Source organism: Quercus lobata, chromosome 10 (assembly GCF_001633185.2).
Source record: "Quercus lobata isolate SW786 chromosome 10, ValleyOak3.0 Primary Assembly, whole genome shotgun sequence".
NCBI lineage: Eukaryota > Viridiplantae > Streptophyta > Magnoliopsida > Fagales > Fagaceae > Quercus > Quercus lobata.
In genome coordinates, this window is record NC_044913.1 from 8330376 (window position 1) to 8352136 (window position 21761).

Below are 21761 nucleotides of genomic sequence, written 5' to 3' on the forward strand. Positions count from 1 at the left end.
CTGCATACATAAATTAAATTTTGAATCTCCTCGAACTGTGAGATTTTTCAACGTAATGGCTTTTGTTCTTGTCCATGTGTACCTTTATCCCATGCAAGCCTCTGTCTAACTTATCTAAACTTAGTTTTTTAACCCATACTCTACAAAAATTCATTGTGTTGGGCTTTTTGGATCAAGACTTCACACGATTGGGGTTTGGGCTCCAAAAACTATGCCCCTACAATTGGCACCGTCTGTGGGGAGAACTTGAGTGTTAGTAAGTACAACGGTTAAGCATGGCAGGATCAAGTCCACACCAAGAAAATCCACACCAAGCTGACCCTCAGCAGACAGAACCTATTAGGCCTCAGAGGCAAAATAATCCTCTTGACCCTGGGCCAAATCCAGGCAATGGAAGAAACAAAGAGGGAAGCGCTACTCAGACGAGCCAAAGCCACTCCCAAGTAGGTAGTCGCATATCCCAAAGGCAAAACAACTATCAGGCCATGCATCGAGAGATAGACGACCTGAAAAAGAAGTTGCGCCGTGCACAGCGAAGGCAGTCCCTTTCCAGCTCAGATACATCTTCTAACGAGGAAGAGGATGTCAGTTACAGGCGGAGATCAAGAACTCTCCCAAGTGAAACCTTTTCCTACTAAAAGGAGTCACGCCTTGAACGAAAATATAAGAGCCCATCTAGCAAGGGTTTGGGTAATGATGCCATGAACAAGGCGCTGGATCAGATCTCCAGATCACCCTTTGCGCATAAGATAGAGGGGGCTAAATTACCTCGGCGCTTCAATCAACCTACGTTTGCCATCTACAACGGCCGAGCAGACCCCGTAAAGCATGTGAGCCAGTTTAACCAAAGAATGGCTATCCATTCCCAAAATAAGGGTCTGATGTGCAAAGTTTTTCCTTCCAGCCTGGGACTCGTGGTGATGAGATGGTTCAACAGCTTGAAGACGAACTCCATAGATTCCTATAAGCAACTCACTCAAGTTTTTTGCTCTCGCTTTATTACAAACAGCAGAGTCCCTCGACCCCTAAGTTCATTATTATCCTTGTCTATACACAAGGGGGAAACCTTAAAGATGTATTCGGATAGGTATTGGGAGATGTATAACGAGATGGATGAAAACCACGATGACATCGCCATCAGCACATTCAAAAGTGGTCTCCCCACTGAGCACGGCTTAAGGAAGTCTCTAACTGGTAAACCTGTCACCAACGTTCGCCAACTGATGGATAGGATTAATAAATACAAAAGGGTGGAAGAGGACCAGCTACAAGGGAAAGGAAAAGAGAAGATCATCCCCCCCAAAGGGAATGATTACAGGTCGAAACGATATAATAGTAACCAATAGAGAAGGGATTTTTCGAGACAGGCTAGACAAACCAACATGCAAACGGTTAGTGTCATATTCAGAAAGCCGGTGCAACAAGTTCTGGAGAAAGTTAAAAATGAGCCTTTCTTCAAATGGCCGGAGACTTCTCAAAGCGCAACCAGAATCTGTATTATCATTATCATCAAGACCACGGGCATACCACCGAGGATTGCAAGAATCTATGGAATCACCTGGATCAGTTGGTTCGAGAAGGAAAGTTACGCCACCTTTTACACCACTCTAGTGGTCATCTGGGCCAGGCAGTTCAAGAGCCTTGGAAAGATGTATCTTTGAGACCTCCCATGGGGACGATACACATCATCCTCGCCGCCCCAGGGAGAACCGGCTCTTTTCCCTCTGGGGTGCTATTCGTGGCTCGGCTCCCCACCAAGGATAATGAAAGGGAGTCCAAAAGACCTAAAAAGGGAAACTCACTAATGTTGGGGTTCTTGGATGAGGATAAGGGGGGAACTATCCAACCTCACGACGATGCTTTGGTAGTTACGTTGAGGATTGGAGGGTTCGACGTGAAGAGGGTACTAGTAGATCCGGGCAGTGCAGTGGAAGTGATGTGCCCTGATCTGTACAGGAGGCTGAACCTAAAGCCTGAAGACTTAATGGCTTATGACTCTCCTCTTATAAGTTTTGAAGGGAAGGCTGTCATATCAAAAGGACAAATCAGATTACCTATACAGACCGGATTAGAGGTGGTGGAGGTGGATTTTATCGTGGTCGACGCCTACTCACCCTACACGGCCATAATAGCCAGACCTTGGCTCCACACCCTAGGAGCTATGTCTTCTACACTTCACCTGAAGGTAAAATACCTGTCGGGGGGCCAAGTAGAAGAGATTGGTGGAGATTAAGCCATGGCTAGGCAATGCATTGTGGCCATCATCTCACGCCGGTCCAATGTCGAGTCCTCGGCTTCTGTGAAGAACTTTTAGCAATCAACAACCTCGGCAGCACAAGTCAACGAACTAGCCGATGAGATAAAATGTGAAAGTTTGGAAATGGTTGCCGTTGACAATAAGCCAAAAGGATTTTTCCAAGTCGGCTCGAAATTACCTCTTCAAGAAAAAGAGGAACTGATCGGGTTTCTGAGCAGGAACGTTGATGTATTTGCATGGAATGCCTACGATGCCCCGGGGGTTGACCCTAGTCTTATTTGTCTACCTAAACATTAACCCATCTTCTATTCCAAAGAAGTAGCCACCCCGGCACCCATCGAAAGAGCATGCTGACGCTGTTAGGGATGAAGTGATGAAGCTGAAAAAGGCAGGGGCTACCAAAGAAGTCTTTTACCCAAATGGTTGGCAAATACGGTGGTGGTAAGAAAGAAGACGGGCAAGTGGCAAGTCCGCGTAGACTTCACAGACTTAAACAAGGCATGCCCGAGGGACCCGTTCCCATTGCCTCGGATTGACCGGTTGGTAGATGCGACTATAGGCCACCCCCGAATGAGCTTCCTGGATGCCTTCCAGGGTTATCATCAGATACCACTGGCTCTAGAAGATTAGGAGAAAACAGCGTTCATGACACCCGTCGGAAACTACCACTATAAGGTGATGCCTTTCGGTTTAAAGAATGCAAGGTCAACCTACCAAAGGATGATGACCAGGATGTTCGAACCACAATTAGGCAAGGCTATTGAAGTCTACATAGACAATATGGTAGTAAAAAGTAAAGTGGTGTCCGAGCACGTGAAAGACCTTGAAGTCATTTTTAGTATCTTAAGGGAGCACAAGCTGAGCCTCAATGCTTCTAAGTGTTCATTTGGGGTTAGGTCTGGGAAATTTCTGGGCTATATGGTAACTCACAGAGGAATAGAGGTAAGCCCGGACCAAATCAAAGCGATTAATAGCCTACAAGCTCCTCGGAACCCAAAAGAAGTACAGAAACTCATCGGTATGATCGCAGCGTTGAATCAGTTCATCTCCCGATCTGCAAACCGATGCCGACCTTTCTTCCTCTTGATGAATAAGTGAAAAGGATTTGAATGGTCCGAGGATTGTGTCTTAGCCTTCCAGCAACTTAAAGAATATCTGTCACAGCCACCCATCATGTCTAGCCCTGACACCGACGAGGTTTTGTTCGCATACATAGCAGTGGCCTCTCACGCTGTAAGCTTGGTATTAATATGGGTTGATAATGGGATACAACGACCGGTATATTACGTAAGTAAATCGTTACATGAAGCTGAAGTGCGCTACTTACCACTGGAAAAGGCAATTCTTGCAGTAGTGCATGCTGCGCGAAAACTTCCCCACTACTTTCAGGCACACATGGTCATTGTCCTGACTCAACTCCTCCTCCGATCGGTGCTCCGAAGCGCCAATTACACAAGAAGAATCGCCATGTGGAGTACGCTTCTAGGGGCTTTCGATATTAAATACATGCCTAGGACCTCTGTCAAGGGCCAAGTCCTCGCGGATCTAGTTGCTGAATTTGCTGAACCCACTGTAGAAGCAGTAACCGAGGAGGAAAACATGGATGAAAAATCGGTTGGCATAATCTCTGTATAAGGAGCCTCACGATGGAAGGTCTATGTGGATGGCGGGGGAAACCAAAAAGGATCGAAGGTAGGGCTAGTTCTAATATCGCCTGAAAGGATTACCATCGAAAAGTCATTAAGACTTGGGTTCTCGGCTACAAACAATGAAGCCGAGTATGAGGCTTTGCTGCAAGGAATGGTCATGGTGCAAAAAATGGGCGACAAGGCGATAGAAGCGTTCTCGGACTCCAGACTGGTCGTAGGCTAGGTGAGGGGCGAGTTGGAGGCTAGAGATGCGAGAATGCAGGAATACCTCGATCAAGTCAAATGCCTGCAATCAGACTTCGAATTTTTTAATTTGACGCATGTCTCTAGAAGCGGGAAAACACATGTGGATTCACTAGCCACCCTTGCCATGTCTTCTGCACAGGATCTACCCCGAATGATCCTTGTTGAGGATTTATCCAAGATAGGTACAACCAAAGAGGATACAGTTCGAATCCATCAAGTCAAAAGGAATCCGAGCTGGATGGATCCCATAGTGAACTTCCTCAAAGATGATGTATTACTCGAAGAGAAATCGAAGGCCGAGAAGATACAGAGGAATGCTCCTCGGTTTTGGTTGTCAGAGGACCACAAGCTATACAAGCGCTCCTACTCTAGGCCATACTTACTGTGCATACACCCAGAGGCATCAGAGTCATTGCTTGAAGAACTGCATGAGGAAATTTGTGGGAGTCACACGGGAGGAAGATCGCTAGCACACAGAGCACTCGCCCAAGGGTACTGGTGGCCGAACATGCAGAGAGAGGCCCAAGAATATGCAAAGAAGTGTGATCAATGCCAAAGATTCGCCCCAAATATCCACCAGCTGGGGGGAGTCCTTAACCCCCTCTCCAATCCTTGGTCGTTCGCTCAGTGGGGTCTAGATATTGTCGGCCCTTTCCCGAAAGCAGCAGGGAACAAACGATACTTAATCACTGATTATTTCACCAAATGGGTAGAAGCCGAGCCGTTAGCCAACATCAGGGATATGGATGCAAAGAAGTTCATTTGGAAAAACATCATTACGCACTTTGTAACTTCTTACACCCTCATCTCCGAAAACGGTCTTCAATTTGATAGTAAAACCTTCAGGAAATACTGCTGCAATTTTGGAATCACAAACCGATATTCCACTCCAACCTATCCCCAAGGAAACGGGCAAGCCGAAGCTGTGAATAAGGTCATAGTGAACGGGCTGAAAAAGAGACTGGATGATGCAAAGGGAAGATGGGTGGAAGAACTACCACACGTCTTATGGACCTACCGAACCACGCTGCGACGGTCAACAGGAGAAACTCCTTTTTCAATGACTTATGGGGCCGAAGCCATGCTTCCCTTGGAAACTAGCTTCCCAACGTTGAAATCCAATACTTTTACCCCAAGAAATAATAACGAGTTACTAGGGAGAAGTCTAGACTTAGCTGAGGAGAAAAGAGAAAAGACAATGATCCAATTGGCCTATTACTACCAAAAGTTAAAGTAAGGGTACGATACTAACGTAAAACTAAGGCCACTAGGACTAGACGACCTTGTGATGAGAAGAATTTTTGGCAACGCCAAGAACCCTTCCTGGGGTAAGCTGGGACCCAACTGGGAAGGACCATATCGCATCACCTTAGTGGCAGGAATAGGTGCTTATTATCTAGAGGATCTAGACAAGAAAACTGTACCTCACCCATGGAATGTAAACAATTTGAAATGATATTATTATTAATGAAAACAGCTATGCCTGTATTGTATCCTGTGATCATCGTGCATTTGTCGATTCACTTCCATCTATCCAAGTTTAAAACAGAACCTAAGTCCTGCATGGCTCCTCAGACCACAGACTTAGGGGAAATTAATAACTTATGACATCTATCCAAGTTTTAAACCTCGGACCACAGTCTTAGGGGAAATTAATAACTTAGGACTTCTATGCAATTCTAAGGTATGTTCACAGTTTTGCATGATAGCATCTATTGTTCTAAGTTCATTACACGGTCCTGCCCCTTCTCATTTGTCTATATCGGTAGGGTTGTTGCAAACATCAACTAAAGAAACAGTAGCATTAACTCAGAACAATATAATGAAATTCCATCAACATCGATCATAAAGAAAAAAAAAAAAAAAAAAAAAAAAAAAAAAAAAAAAAGAGAGAAAGAGAGCATTTGTATTGATAACCAAAATAGTACAATAAGAAGTCTTTGCAAAAGAACAATAGGCAATACAATTTTCCATCCAAAATAAAAGAAAAATAGCAATAATAAAAGGAACCCTAGGAGCTAAGCCTCAACAGGAGGATCTTCTTTTTGCTCTAGCTAAGGAGGAGGAACATCCTTGGCTTTTGGATCTGCCTCATGGCCCCCAGCCTCAGTGATTGTCTCCTTAGCGAGATCCTTGGCCTTGGAGGAGGGTTTCTTTCCCTTACCCTTGCCCTTACCCTTCTCTTCCTCTAAATCCTTAACCGAGACGGCGACTTGGCTAGATTCCCCGACAATTTCAACTAAGGGGATGGCAACAGGAACAACCATTGGCTGCTCGGAAGCTTCAGTGGTATCGGCAAGGATCTTCCAGATCTCTGGAGGGAAGAAGACATTCTCAGACAATCTCAAGGTAGAGTCTGCAGGGATCCCTGCTGCATTAAGAGCCTGAGCCCATGAAATACTGCAGTAATCCCTACATACCTCTAGCAGCTCCTCGAAGAGTATTGCCTCAGTCTCTTCCGCCCCAAGCTGGTAGGCAACCCTTTTTTCAGCCTCAGCTACTTCCTTGACCAGCTGAACTGCTTCCTTGGCAAGCCGAGCCTCTTCTTGGGCTTTCTACAATGCCGCCTTGAGATCCAGCACAGCTTGCTTTTCAGTAGCAAGGTTGGTCTCAGTCACATACAATTTTTGGCGTTGATCTTCGGCTTGTTTTTCAGCAATCTTCAAGCCAGCCTCAACACTCTTACGGCCTGACTCAGCCTCTTTGAGCTTCTTAGATAGCTCATGGTGCTCCTGCTTGAGGGCTCCTAGGGACTTCTCCACCTCAGCACGAGAGAGGGCTTCGATGTCAGCTAACTTACGATTATCACGACACCACTCTTCAACCACAAATACTTTTTGAGCGATCTGCACAAGAAGTGACAAGATGACAAGTTAAAATATGAAATGACCTAACAATCTTGCCAATAAGAGGGTGAATTGCCTTACCATCGCAAGATCTCTCTTCAAGGATAAGAAGAGTTCAAGCTGTGAAAATTGCCTATAAACCTCCATATCCCTGGGAAGGAGAACGGGCTGCTCCAGGGCTTCAGCAATGTAGCCCACTCGGCCCCGATTATACTCTCGGATTGAAGCATTATAAGGGATGGCTACTCCATCCACCTCGAGTCGAGGGCTCCAAGAGCATGGATGCACACGCACTTCGACCCGTTCTATCTCTTCTCGGCTCTCCACAGAGGGAGCCCTTTTGTCCCAGTGCTCACGAGTCTTTTTTGTTGTTTACCCCCCTAGTGAGGACCTACCTCGCCTTCCTTGAGGGATTCAACTGGCCTTTTCTTCTTCAGGTCGGGATTAGCCTTCAAGCCGACATTGGCAGGGATTTGCGGAGCAGTAGGAGGAAGAATAGAAATCTGGGACTTGGCAAGCGCCTTTGATGATTGCCCCTTTCCTCGGGTAGCTATTAGCTCTCGTAAACTTTTTCCTTTGTTGGAGGCCATGTTGTCCACTTCCTCGTCTGAAGAATTTTCAGAGCAGGCAATAATAAGAGGGGCGCTGACCACGGAGTTTCTATCCTGTTCTCCCTCAACGTCTGAAAGCTCGATCAGGGCAGCTTTTAGAATATCCTCCTCAAAGTAGAACTTGTCTATCTCGTCCTCAAGAGAAAGACGAGATGATTCACTCTCTTCTTCAACACACGCTGCAACTTCGGGATTATCTTGTGGAAGTAGTTGTACGGCTGGCTGAGGATTCTGAATACCAAGTAAAACGATCGGCCTAAGGTCGTCTCGAGCCAAAAACCTCAGTTTCGACACGTCGATCCTCGCCAACCTCGGACTACAAGCTCTTATGGAATGGCCGACATCTAGGAAAGCGCAGGACAAAGGTTCTTAACCCAAAATCAAATGAGCCGCACGAAGTTGTCCGTCCTTATGAACGTAGATCTCTGACCTCAACAGATAGTTCAAGGCCTGAACGTTTACATGGCTCAGCCGAGGAGCGACTTGTGCTCTATCTGCAAAACAGCTGTGAAGGAAATTGCAGTTAAGATTACAAAAATTTTGAATTTTTGATCAAAGGAAAATAAAACTAAAGGGTTAAACCCCCTTCCCAAAGGATTGATCCTAAAGGCGCCGCACCTAGATCTCCTGCCCGAGTTGGACAATGAGGACTATCGCTCCACTCTCCCGAGGCAATAAGAAAGTCATCCTTCATACTCTTATTGGATTTAGAAAGACAGGAGATTAGCCTAACAATCTCGGACCGAGATTTAAGGTAATACCCCGCTTTGTCGAGATGGTGGCACTCGTACAAGTGAACTACGTCATGCCATGTAAGGCCTAAACCCATCTGCTCATTCAAGACATCTATGCTGCTTAAGACCCTAAACAGGTTGGGAGCGCACTGGTGCGGTGTCAACCTATGGTTACGCAAATAGTCTCGGGTAATACTACACATGGAAAGCGTCATTCCTCCTTCTATAAAAGAAATCATGGGAATGACGATTTGGCCCACCTCCCTATCAGTCAGCACTCACTTTGAAGGACAGTACTCCAAAACTACCCCCTACGGGATGTGGTACTTTGCCCTAAAGGCCTCCATGGCGGCCGGAGTATCTACTAGACACTTGAATCTATCCATCTAGTCGAACCGGTAGGCTGAGTAGGAAAGCCGAGGTGAAAATTGGGGTTTCGAAGAGGAAGTAGAACTTACAAGTATCCTTACAAAAATCTCTGAAGCTCTCAAAAATTTCCTCAGGGAAAGTTTTCTCTCTGAAGTAATTACGGAAATTTGAAGACCTAGAACGTTAATGAAGAACTGGGCCCTGAGATTCTCTGGCGAACTTGAGTATGTAGAAAAGAAAAGCAGAAAGAGTCTCCTCTAGGTCTTATATAGCAAGAGAGAAAAGGGAAGGTCACTCCGGCTCAAAATTCTAAGAAGGATGCTAGCCGTTAGATCTGCATTTCGCCATTGGATGGGGGAGACATAAAGCCACCTGGAGTAATAAGCCGCGCCTCGTAATTTACAATGCGTTAGAAACAACTGTCCCCACACGTGCGAACTGGAAACCAATTGATCCTATCCCTTAAAAGTCAAAACCCCGCTTTTCTCCTCGGAAGGAGATTAAAACCGGAATTTTGAGGAGCTATTGTGGGGGACTATGGCCCAAAATAACGAGTTGGGTCTTGAGCCCGTCCGAGGACACAGCCCATCCGAGGAGACAAAGTGGCTTAAGCGATCCGTATTAAGCCTATCACGGGAAACAAAGAAAAAAGGTCCGAGAAGGAATTCCTCCTCGGACACTGAAAATCCGAAGCAGAGGTACGTCCAAGCCACTGAAGCCCATCCCCTAAATATGTGAAAAGGAAGGAAACACAAAATATCTCAACAAAAGCTGCCACCACCACATTGAATGCACTACAACTACTTTCCTAGCCGCATTAATGTGGAGAAGACCCTTGAACAGTGTTACCTTGGCTACCACAACTCATAAATGACTGAAAGAGGTGTCTAATGGGATGGGTGCTCAAGTGGAGGCTTGGATGATCAACAAGTGTAAAGCCCAGATGATAAGGAAGGGCCTATATAATGTATAGAAACCCCTATAAGAGGGGGGGATAGAAAAAGTAAGGCAGAAGACTGTGGCATGCAAAGAAACCCTAATGTACTGGTCTACATACATAAATTAAATTTTGAATCTTCTCGGACTGTGAGATTTTTCAACGTAATGGCTTTTGTTCTTGTCCATGTGTACTTTTATCCCATGCAAGCCTCTGTCTAACTTATCTGAACTTAGTTCTTTAACCCATACTCTACAAAAATTCATTGTGTTGGGCTTTTTGGATCAAGACTTCACACGATTGGTGTTTGGGCTCCAAAAACTATGCCCCTACAATTAACATTTTTTATTTTAATTATTTTGATCATATATAATAATTTTATGCTTTAATAAGTGTCTTAATGGGGTTTTGTCATGTGACCCATTAATGAAAAGGCATATACAAATAAAATGCGTAGAATTTTGAATTCCAAAGATCTTTTCACATCTCAAAATGTTTCAACAAATATGGAAGGAAAAACTAAAAAAATCCAGAACCAAAATCCTCCTTTTAAATTGAGTATCATAAAACTACTTCAGTCAAGGATGTCAATACCGTACCGGAGGCCGTACCGGTTTGGCCACCGGTACGATATATTTCGGATACCGGTCAATACCGGTGTACCGTTTCGGGTTTACCGCTATTTTTTATATTTATAAATATAAATATATATATATATATATATGTGTGTGTGTGTGTGTGTGTGTGTGTGTGTGTGTGTGTGTGTATGTATGTATGTGTTTGTGTATATATATATTATAATAAATATAAAAGTTACCATAAAACATTTCCTCAATTTAGAACTAGTTATTCATGGTTTTAGACTTTAGTATCAATTAAAAGGGAAAAAAAATAAAAAAATAAAATAGAAAGCTTAAAAGTTACATTGCATACTAAGAAAACAAATAATACTAATAGTTAATACAAAGTTACCATTTTGTCCTAACAAAAATTCAAAATTACAAAACTTAAAAAAAAAAAAAAATCTTTTTTCTGTACCGGCCGGTACGCCCGGTACCGGCCGGTATTGCCCGAAATTGGCCGGTACGACCGGTACGAGGCCGGTACGGCCGGTATTTTTTCCGGTACGAAACAAGGGGGTCGAGTGTACCGGATTGCTGGCCGGTACGGTATATTCCGGCCGGTACGGCCGGTACGGTACGGTATTGACATCCATGACTTCAGTGTCACTGTTCACTAAATGAACAGCGAAACACAATTAAAAAAACAATTTTTTGGTAAAAAAAGATATTTATAAAAATTATGTATATATTTTTTGCATGTTTTTCTTGGGAGCAGACAACCAAATCTTAGACTTTTTAATTTTTAGGCCTCACAGGATGTTTACTTTAGGAGTATGATACTTTGATTGGAACTTCAAGATCCGGAATTGGACCTTTTGTCACTTCAACTATTATACATTTGGCAATATCGATCGCTGCTTGGTAGTAGAATAGTTGCTAATGAGTAATGACCAAACCGAAGACACAATGCGTGAATGTATCATCACTGTATTAGTTCGTATTTAAACTGAAAGAGGAGGAGACAAAGTTGAAGATAAACTCTGTGTCTCTGTCCCTAAAAACGAGGACAATGAAATGAATGCAACGATTTCATTGTCATCTAAGAAACGTGTTCATTGAATTCAATCAAAAATAAAAAACAACTTCATCATTTAATTTGATAGTTCTTGGTTAGATGCATGAAAGTGGTTGACATTAACTAACAAATCATTGCAAAATTTACTATGTGTCAGTAGAGAGAGTAAATCCTCTTTCCTCAGCGGCGGCTCTACTATTTGTTCGGGGGTTCACTGACTTCAATAGATAGAAAATATATTTATTTATTTATTTATTTAAATATTTTTTTGTTGTTAGTTTAACACATCAATTTTTTTCTTAAAAATATTATTGCATACCTTACTTAAATCTTATACACTCTTATTACTAATATTTCTAACTTTAAAGTAAGAATAAGTATTTGTAAATTGTAAATGCCACTCTTTATTATAAATTTTTATTATATGTGTATGAGTCTGTCTTGTGAGTTTTTAGATCCCTTAAAACACAATTGGATTAATCTAGTTAATTTTTCAAGTTATTACTTAGTCCAAATTCCAGATCTAGGTTATCACAATCAAACAATCATATCATGCAGCATAGTAGCGGAAATATACATAACACAATGATATGATGACCCAGGAAACCAAACCGATAAAAATTTGGGGAGGATTTAACCTAACTATTCTTAAGTAAACCTGAATCCACTATGAAAGAATCGAAGTTTTACAATAGGACTTAGACCATTAACATCCTGTTACTACCCACCAGTAGACACTTACTGACACGACCACGTGCAAGTTCCGAGATCACGGACTCCTTCTTTCTTGGATTCTTCAGCAAGTACAAGCACACTCGCTTGTGTTTCTTTAAGCTTCTTAATGCAGCAACTGAATGATCATCAAACTCTCAATGAAATCTCCTTCTTGATAATCCTAAGCATATGTAAAGAAAAGCTTCTTACAGATCTCACAAGAGATTTACACAAACCGCAATATAAGCAACTTCTAAAATGTGGCTAAGGTTTGTCTTATATACTTAAGACAAAAACATAAAACCCTAAACGTTTTAATGAACTAGGGCTGAGTTGGAATTCTGCAAAAAAACGCATTTTACCCGATTTTCGATTGATCGAGCCTAAACTTCGATCGATCGAGCTAGGCCGAAATGCACTATCAATTCTGGATTAGCTTGAATCCAACTTTTCATAAAAGACACAACTTTGAACAAGTCTAAACAAGACTAAACAACCTGTTTTGATCATGGTTTGCCAACAATACACATTAGAGTTCTAAATATATTAGTTCCTAAGTCTTTAGAACCTAACATGTCTAGTATTGACTGTGTGCATTGCTTTTTTTTATAATATTATTTGTGTGAATAATGACGTGTATGTGAATGTTTGTGTGTACAATATAAATATAATATAACTTTATATAATTTAATAATTAGGAAATAGAGAGGATTCGTTACATGAGTGTTTATAGTTATCATGTTATAATAACTTTTTGTCATAAAGTTAGAAAACTTCAAGAAAAAAATTGCAAATTTAGTGATTATTGAAGCATTTAATTGGTTAAGTAAACACGTAGTAAATTATTTTATGTATGAATAAGTGTGGTTGTGTGCATCAATAATTAATATAGAACTAATGAGTTAAGTTTAGTCATTTAGTTTAAAATATTTTTATAAAAACAATGACAAATATATAATATTAACTGCATAAAAATAAAAATTTAGACAAACATAACAAAATAAAATGGTCATACCTACCCATATTGGCAATAAATATTCGTAATGAACTATCGTGTAACAATTCAAAATTTGAAAACTTGTAGAAGAAAATTGTAAAAATTCATATATATATATATATATATATTTCTATAACTCAATATATTCAAGTTCTCTTTTTATTAATTTTTTTTTTAATTTAAGTTTCTTAATGACCCCCCTCAACAAAGTTCTTGGAGCCGTTACTGTCTTTCCTTAGACAAAGGGTAATTCTTCTTAGTTGATAAGAGAATTGAATGAAAAAAAGTAATTAAAGTTTGAATCTTTTGATGTGATATATTAAGTGTGAGAGGACTTTTGTCTCGGCCCCCAATTAGGTATTGTTCACTTTGGGATAGGCAAGGATCGACCTACGTCCCACATGCACGAATTTGCTCAATCCCACATTGGGGAGAGACGCCTCCCACCCTTGCCTTATAAGTAATTTGTTACATGACTTACCAAATGAAAAATATATATATTTTTTAATGTGAAAAAATATGGATCGACTTGCAACTCAATTGACTCGACCTATTTGCAACTTATTTAAAATAATTCGTTTTTTACCTAAATCTGATCGACTTGGTGCAATTCATATGTCACTTCTACTAGAATTTCTATCATTATGTATTTACATGTAAGCCACTAAAATTTTAATCAATCTTCAAGATCTTGGTTAAATTTTAATCAATCTTTTTAAGGATTAATTAAAATTATTTTAAAAATTTTAATTAAATTTATCCTATGCATGCACGTCTATAGTAAGATCATCTTTTGACCAATGCAAATTGTTATTTTTTATTATCTTGATCAAAACCTTAATTTTAACTTAGGAAAGAACCATTATGTCCTTATCTTCTACGATAAAGATTTTAGCCCTAGGTCAGTTTTGAAAGTTTCATAGCATGTGAAATTCAAATTACCGTCGGGTAGTACTGTTTGACTTAATACTTAAAGGGCCTTTGATGGTTGCTCAAGGTATCTACACTTTACATGTGAATGCTGACTTGAGGTTATTAGGTGATTCTCTTGTTAGATAAAGTTACAATAGTGTCTCTAATCTATCTAAGTTTTATTTTTATACACTTTTTAAGATTTACTTTATTCTAATCATATTTTAATTCTATTTTGTACATGGTTTTTCTCTTATAGTTTATCTCTTCATACGTATGTCAGTGAGCAATTTTCATAAACTTTGTCTCATAGAGTGGGAAATATTCCATTGTCTGTGAAATCAATAATCAGAATGAAGCAATACTAATCACTTCTATCCGCACTCTGCAGCTTCAAAGAGCAAAACCTATATGTATGGTACATTCCGTATACATACAAAGGGCAAATGTCACAGTCGCCTAAGCTGACATTACGACACAAAGGCTTCACACATTCAATTTTCATGTTTGGACAAAGGACTATTTGCTGACTTTAATTAACATTCAAGTTCGCCCTACCCTTGAGGCAAGTTAGTGGTAGAGTCAGAAATTTATTTTTAAAAAGTTATATATATTTGTATGAAATATAAAATAGTATTGTAATTTGTTAATATATATATTTATGGCAATATTATTAATTCCGTTAAGATTCCGTTTCAATTTGTCCAATTAATTTTTTTTTTTTTTGCTAGGTAATTAAGGGGGATAGAACTCCCAAGTTCTAAAGTTACAAACTAATTTGGTGCCACTTCCAATTAAACAAAATATTTGATACCGAATTATTTTATATAAATAACCTAAAATTATCAATTCAAAAAAGTGGGATATGGACATAAAATAATGAATTTAATTTAATTATATAAAATAATGATCTAAATTTTCACTATTCATTCATTTTCTCTAACGGCCCCCGCCACTGCCAAATCTTTTGATTCATTTCTTTATTTCTCTTTCTAGTTTCTTTTTTTACCTTTTTTTTTTTTTTTTTTTTTTTTTTTTTCTTCTAGTTTCTTCTATCTCACATGTTTGGTCTTTTCTTCCCCATCTATCACCAAATCCCAAACCTTATCACAACCGTATATTCAAAACCTCATCACTACTCTCATATTCAGAAAGTCTAATACTCTTAGCTTGTCTCTCTTATCTCCTCTCTCTCTCTCTCTCTCTCTCTCTCTCTCTCTAAGCTTTGTTCAACTCCAAGGATGCCTCTTCGGGTCTACTACTCTGTAAATTTCTTCAAACTATCTCATCTTATCTTTTAATTTCTGTTTTCATCGTCAAGTTCATCTTCATCTTTTTCTTTTTCCTTCATGAAATTAATAACATTGTTTTATGGGTTGTATTTTATTTAAATGAAAATTATTTTTATTTTTATACAGGTATGGGGTCAGATGATAAGATAATTTAAAAATTTTTAAATTATTTAGGATATTTAAAATTTTAAAAATAAAATAAAATTGTGGGAGCCAAGGCCCCGCTCGATCCTCAAGTGGCTCCGCCATTGAGGCAGTTGGGCAGTAAATCCAATATAAAAGAGGACAATACCCCAAGAACTTAAACATATACTTGCCCGTGAAAGAGAGAAGAAAAGGTCACACTTCCTGCAATTTTTAGGGCCAAATGAAGAACCCTTGTTGCTGCATCCCTTGGTTTTAAGCTTTTTGGCCTTCATTTTCATTCTCCTATTCAAATGGTCCTCCACTCTTCTAAACAACAACAAAAACTCACCACCTTCACCACCAAAGCTCCCAATCATCGGAAACCTTCACCAAATCGGCTTGCACCCTCACCACTCACTCCAAGACTTAGCTCAACTCTATGGCCCTCTAATGTTGCTTCAGTTCGGCAATGTACCAACCCTTGTTGTCTCGTCAGCTGATGCTGCCCAAGAGATCATGAAGACCCATGATGTCGTCTTTGCAAACCGGCCCAAAATAAGAATGTTTAAGAAACTATTATACAATTTCGAAGATGTTGCAATGGCACCATACGGTGAGTACTGGAGGCAAATGAAAAGCATATTAGTGTTACATCTTTTGAGTAACAAAAAGGTTCAGTCCTTTCGTGCAGTGAGAGAGGAAGAGCTATCTCTACTGATTGAGAAAATCAGACAGTCTTGTTCTTCTTCAGCTGTGAATTTAAGCGAAGCTTTTGCAGAGTTTACTAAGGATATTATATGTAGGGTGGCCTTGGGAAGGAAGTATGGTGAAGGGGAAGGGGAAAGTGGGAGGAATTTTAAGGAGCTTCTGGGGGAGCTAATGGAGTTGTTGGGTGTCATCAACGTGGGGGATTATATTCCATGGCTTGCATGGGTGAGCCGTGTCAATGGCTTAGATGCTAAAGCAGAAAAGGTAGCTAAACAACTTGATGATTTTCTAGGAGTAATTGAAGAGCACATAAATGGTCAAAAGAAAGGGGATGATAACGATAATTTAGAAAATGAAGACCAGAAGGACTTTGTCGATGTATTACTTTGGGTTCAAAAGGAAAACGTGATCGGTTTCCCTATTGAAAGAGTAAGCATTAAGGCTATAATTCAGGTAAGCAACTCTCTCTCTGTCTCTCTCTATGTGTGTGTGTGCGTGTGACTAAATTTCGTGTCAATGACACCACTTTGACTTAGATCCACCATAACACCACTTTTACCTAAGCCTGTAATAACAAAAATATAAGTACTTTATGGAAAAATAAAAGTCATGAAATTGTGTGGGTCTATACAGGTCAACTATTGAAGTGTTAAATATTATTAGCTAAGAATGGCCAATGAAGGGATCTTACTGAAAATATTAGATAGTCGTACTTTACTAAAAAAAATAAAAGAGACATCCTTGACTAAAAAAGTTCAAGTAACTTAATTATGATATTTCACTCTCTTTCTCATGCATATTGACAACTTTCTTCAATATTAACCATCTGTTCTTATAGGATGTATTCACTGCTGGTACTGACACTACGTACTCAGTGTTAGAGTGGGCAATGACAGAGCTTTTAAGGCATCCAAAAACGATGAGGAATATGCAAAATGAAGTGAGAGAGATCACTAGAAACAAAAAGGACATAAGAGAGGTTGATTTGGATGAAATGCATTATTTAACTGCAGTGATCAAAGAGACACTTCGCTTGCATCCTATTCTTCCACTGTTAACTCCTCGAGAATCATGTAGAGATGCCAAAATACAAGGTTATGATATTGCAGTGGGAACTCAAGTTTTTATCAATGTGTGGGCAATTGGAAGAGACCCTAGGCTATGGGACAATCCAGAGGAATTTCATCCAGAAAGGTTCTTGACTTCTTCTATAGACTTTAAAGGACATAATTTCCAATTCATTCCATTTGGAGCTGGTAGGAGGGGGGATCCGGATCCTCTCCATTCCAATATGAAATGGAGAGTGTCCAGTTAAAGGCTGAGATTGATTTAAAATCAATCTATGGCCTAAAATCAGCCACGCCATTTAAAATACACTTAACAGAGCAATGAGTTACTTAACTTTAGTTTTCAACGTTTCTTCTCACTTTCTCTATCTCTCTCATTCTTCTGTCTCTTCTCACTTTCTGTGTCTCTCTCATCAAAACTCCATGGCTCCTCTCTCTCACCTCAACTGAGTTTCTCCCTCACTCTCCCTAGCGCTCCACTCTCTCAACCCCGACTGCGCCTCCACCGGTCTCTCCACCTCCACGCTTGCTCTCTGCCTCTCCCTCAACCCCATCACTTCCCGCATTCCCAACTCAAACCCATAAGCAAAAACAAAGAAAAAACAGTATATAGTAACTCACCAGCTGAGATCCCGACCCCACACACTCGCACCCTTTTTAGACCCAGATTAGAGAGAGAGTAAGGGTTGGGGTTTGGAGAGAATCGGGTGTTTAAGTGAGAATTTGATGCTTTTCAGACCCAGATGGGTTAGGGTTTGGATAGAAACGGGTAAGAGAGAAGTTGATGCTCAATCTCCATGGTTACAGCTAGCAGCCACCGTGTTCCGCTCCACCAATTCCGACGGTGGCTCTGGTAAAGTTCCCCTGTCTTTCTCTTTGATTTTTCCTTCTTTTAATTTTCTCAACAAAAAAGAAGATTTTTTAATTTTTTGTATTGTATTAGGATTTCGTTTTCTTTTGATAAAGAAACTGAATTCCCTGTTGTACTTGGGAAAAAAATAATGTGGAATTTGTGTTATTCGGTACAGTTTGTGTTCAAGTGAAAATACAACAAAAAAACAGAATCTATATGTATACTAAAGTAAATAATGATTTACCTATGATACTAAATCTATGATTTTTTCCTCTGATCCTGATTTCTTTGCCTAAGAGTATCCATTTCTTATTCCTTAGTTTCTTTCACTGAAACAGAACTATGATTCTTAGCTTGATAATAATTTCTTAGTTTGAAGTTTGTCACAATGGATCAGTTTTTTCTCGTTCCCTGTGTTACTATTGTGGTTTAAGTTGTGAAATGCACTGAAGATGTTTGAGAAAATATACCTACTGAAATCCAACTTATTTGGTCTTGGGTGTCTGTGTTTCCCTAGGTTATCAATTAAGTAGAGTAGTGTATGTGTTCGTTTTGACACTTTAATTATCTAAAATCTGGTTTATTTGATGGAAAACCAAATTGTGCAAGTATCTTTGTTAGTGGATTTGTAATGAGAGTGTTGTGCATCTGTCTCCTTAGGTTCTAATTAATTGGAGTAATAAATGTGTTTTTGTCACATTTTTGAGCCTATAGAGTAAAAATATTTCATTTAAAGTCATAGTATCAAGAAATATGTTAATGTATGTAATTATTTGGCCTAATTAAACAGCCATGTGATGCATCAGTAAGTATTGGGCTATTGATTCACTTTTGGGCTATTGATGTGGTTTATATACTGTTCTTACAATTAACAACTCAGATGCACTATTTATTTATTTATTTTTCAAAATTTTTTTATGCTGAAGTACCGATGAGCCTTGCTGGAGCTGACAAAAAAGATCTGATGAGGAAGTTGCCAAAATTTATATATGATGAGGAGAAAACTTTGGAGGTGAGAAGTTGTTCCTGCATTTGCAATCCTTTAAATTATTCATTATGTGTGTATGCATGTTTGTTAATGTGTTCAGTTTTGAAAGTAAAGTCTTTTTGGTTACAAATAAAGGCCTAGTTATGGTTGGTTGTCATAAGAAAAACAAGAAAAATATAATGGTTCGTATGTATAAGTAAGCTTTATGAATTGTGCTTCAATAAAAAGAAAAAAAGAAAAAGAAACAATGTACAAATTGTTTGTGTTAACTTGTATTTTCATCCTTTTTTAACTATTATTGATATTGTTTTAGTTATCATTTTTTTTTAAATGTTTGCAATGCATTGATATTGCATTGGTGGTGTGATGACTACAAAGAACCCACAAAATATTAACAGAGAAGATTGCTCAATTGAATTCAGCCATAGACGATGTTTCTGCTCAGCTACATGGAGATGATGCCCCTAATGGAGTTGCAGTGAATTCAGATGAAGTTGGAGCTTCAATGTAACAGAATATTTGTTGTAATTGCCATATAAATCATCACTACTTACGTGTAATTAGTACTGGAAAAACAATGTTTTGAATCCTTTATCCCTTTTAATTTTCTACTCGGTTAATAAATTCAGGTTGATTGTACTTATATAAAAAATTTACTAGAAATGATAGCAAAATATGATTTGTTTCATAGTAATTTTCCCTAAGTAGTAATTATTTATATTCAGGTACTAATTGTTCTCTCACGTGGTTTTCTCACATTCCTACAATAGAGTATTGTGGATTTTTTTTTCCACACAAACAGTAGCAGATTTTCCACCTGAGATTGCACACTTGAGCTTATGAATAGTGCAATGGTTTTAACTCTCTCCCTTTCCTTTTTCTTGTTTTGTATTAAAATAAAATTTCAAAGAATCCTTAGCTGTTAGTGCTTAACTTCAAGATGCATTCTATTTGTTGTTGACGGATTTCTAATAATAATTTGATTTTTAACTTTTGGCTTTAGAAGCATCGGTCATACAGCAAAAATTGAAGCACGACCATTCTCAGTTGAGGAGCATCTACAGCATCTACTGTAAATTTGTTGTGGCTGGCAGTATTCCACCTCATATTACTTATCTTAAAGAAGTAAAATTGCTGCACAAGTAATATATAACCGTGCTAGTTTCTCCAAGCTATGGCCTTTGATTTTGTTAGCAATAAATATGTTAGGATTGCTTTTAAGTATCTTATAAATCTTTAAGAAACTAATCATTAATTGCTTCAGTGACTCCAAATCAGTCATCACAAAGTACTTATATAAAACGCACAACCAGCGTGAATAAAAGCTAGTAATTTCTTCTCAAAGACAAGCTCATAATTATGATTCTCAAAGGCAACAAAAATTCATTGAAATTTTTATCCACAACCAAATGAACAAAACCCAAAACAAAAAGGCTTTATAGCTTAGCTAAATTAGCTTTACAATATAAATATGTGATTTCAGTGTTTCAAGAAAGCCAAAATAGCTACATCTTGATTTTGATCCCAACTAAAATAGATACAAGTCATGTTCTTTATATCTAAAATTTCATGAACAATTTCTCCCAAAAAAAAAAAGAAATCGTGAACAAAGCCAGCTTCATGGTCTTCACAAATCCCTCCAGCACTCGCCTTTTCTCGCTCTCAGTGATCAAAAGAAGAATAGCATACCTATAATCATGCCATTCAACCTAACAAAAGAACAAAAGAGTGATTTCATTGATAAACATATATCAAAATTTCCAAAAAACTTGATCTAGCAGTAAAGAAACTTGATAAATGATAATAAGACCAAAAAAATTTCCTATCATGCATTACTTTAATGGCAATAATAACTGCTGATCACCACCATCACATCCATTTACAACTAATCCAATCGCCTTGAAGGACTTGAAACTTTTATGGGAACAGCTAAAACATAAAAATTAGATCAAGCAGGGATTCGTTTGCTTCACAGTGAGTAGCTTGAAAGTCAAAAGCTTGAGCTATTTGTATCAAGCCTCTTTGCTACACAGAACTCCAAGCCATAATTCAACTAAAACTACCTAAATACTCACAGGTTGATCATGATAATGGAATTGTACCCAAATACTGCCCATGAATTTAGCTACAAGAAAGCATGTCTCTAGTAAACAAAGAACTTTATTTTTTCTGTGCAAGAAGTAGTGCTGCAAGTTTGCTTACACTTTGGAAACAAACAAGAGAGTCCCAAAAATTAACCAATATCTAATAAGCTATGATAAATCCTAAAGCCCCCATATCTGCTAACTGATAAGGAGTATAACCAAATCATAAGTAGAGCTAACCTTATAGCACTTTGACGCCTGTTCTCACCATTGTTTCAAATGAAGCTAATTTGTGATCAAATTCAACGAACTATTCTTCTCAATTATAGCCAATGGCCTTTTGGCCACTGTTTACAAATCAGATTTTTCATGAAAGACATAAAACAAGCACAAAATAAAAATTCAACCTTTAGCCAACTAAAAACACATTTTGAAGAAATAACACTTTGGAAACAAACAAGACAGTCTGAAAAAACAACCAATTATTAAACCAGTATGTACTAGAACAAGATAAATCCTAAAGCCTCCGTATCAATCTAAGATATCAGCTAATTGCTAAGGAGTACAATCAGATTTTTCATGAAAGACATAAAACAAGCACAAAATAAAAATTCAACCTTTAGCCAACTAAAAACACATTTTGAAGAAATAACACTTTGGAAACAAACAAGACAGTCTGAAAAAACAACCAATTATTAAACCAGTATGTACTAGAACAAGATAAATCCTAAAG

General features: G+C 38.8%; 3 protein-coding genes across 3 annotated transcripts; 2 read left to right on the forward strand and 1 right to left on the reverse strand.

Moving 5' to 3' along the window:
* Window positions 1-1459: 1459 nt before the first annotated feature.
* LOC115964291 lies at window positions 1460-2233 on the forward strand. The gene has a single exon (XM_031083630.1). The coding sequence runs from the start codon at window positions 1460-1462 to the stop codon at window positions 2231-2233; it is 774 nt and encodes a 257-aa protein (XP_030939490.1).
* Window positions 2234-6206: 3973 nt separating this feature from the next.
* On the reverse strand, window positions 6207-8438 carry LOC115964292. The gene is made up of 4 exons (XM_031083631.1): window positions 8228-8438; window positions 7394-7953; window positions 6771-6998; window positions 6207-6707 (listed from the first exon to the last, which is right to left on the reverse strand). The coding sequence occupies exons 1-4, from the start codon at window positions 8436-8438 to the stop codon at window positions 6207-6209; spliced, it is 1500 nt and encodes a 499-aa protein (XP_030939491.1).
* A 106-nt stretch (window positions 8439-8544) lies between these two features.
* Window positions 8545-18907, forward strand: LOC115964293 (cytochrome P450 71A3-like). Its single transcript, XM_031083632.1, has 5 exons — window positions 8545-8666; window positions 15329-15335; window positions 15485-16489; window positions 16875-17956; window positions 18883-18907. Exons 1-4 carry the CDS (start codon window positions 8545-8547, stop codon window positions 17349-17351), a joined length of 1611 nt encoding a protein of 536 aa, XP_030939492.1. The 3' UTR covers window positions 17352-17956; window positions 18883-18907.
* Window positions 18908-21761: the final 2854 nt, after the last annotated feature.

Bases quoted from the DNA above. Each gene is read 5' to 3' on its own strand.
- LOC115964293 (XM_031083632.1), top strand. From the start codon at position 8,545: ATGGAAAGCGTCATTCCTCCTTCTATAAAAGAAATCATGGGAATGACG. The intron at 16,490-16,874 runs GTAAGCAACTCT...CTGTTCTTATAG, and splicing joins GCATTAAGGCTATAATTCAG to GATGTATTCACTGCTGGTAC.
- LOC115964292 (XM_031083631.1), bottom strand. From the start codon at position 8,438: ATGGGTTTAGGCCTTACATGGCATGACGTAGTTCACTTGTACGAGTGC. The intron at 7,954-8,227 runs GTGCGGCGCCTT...GCGCTTTCCTAG, and splicing joins AACTCGGGCAGGAGATCTAG to ATGTCGGCCATTCCATAAGA. The intron at 6,708-6,770 runs GTGACTGAGACC...GCGGCATTGTAG, and splicing joins ATCAACGCCAAAAATTGTAT to AAAGCCCAAGAAGAGGCTCG.
- LOC115964291 (XM_031083630.1), top strand. From the start codon at position 1,460: ATGGCCGGAGACTTCTCAAAGCGCAACCAGAATCTGTATTATCATTAT.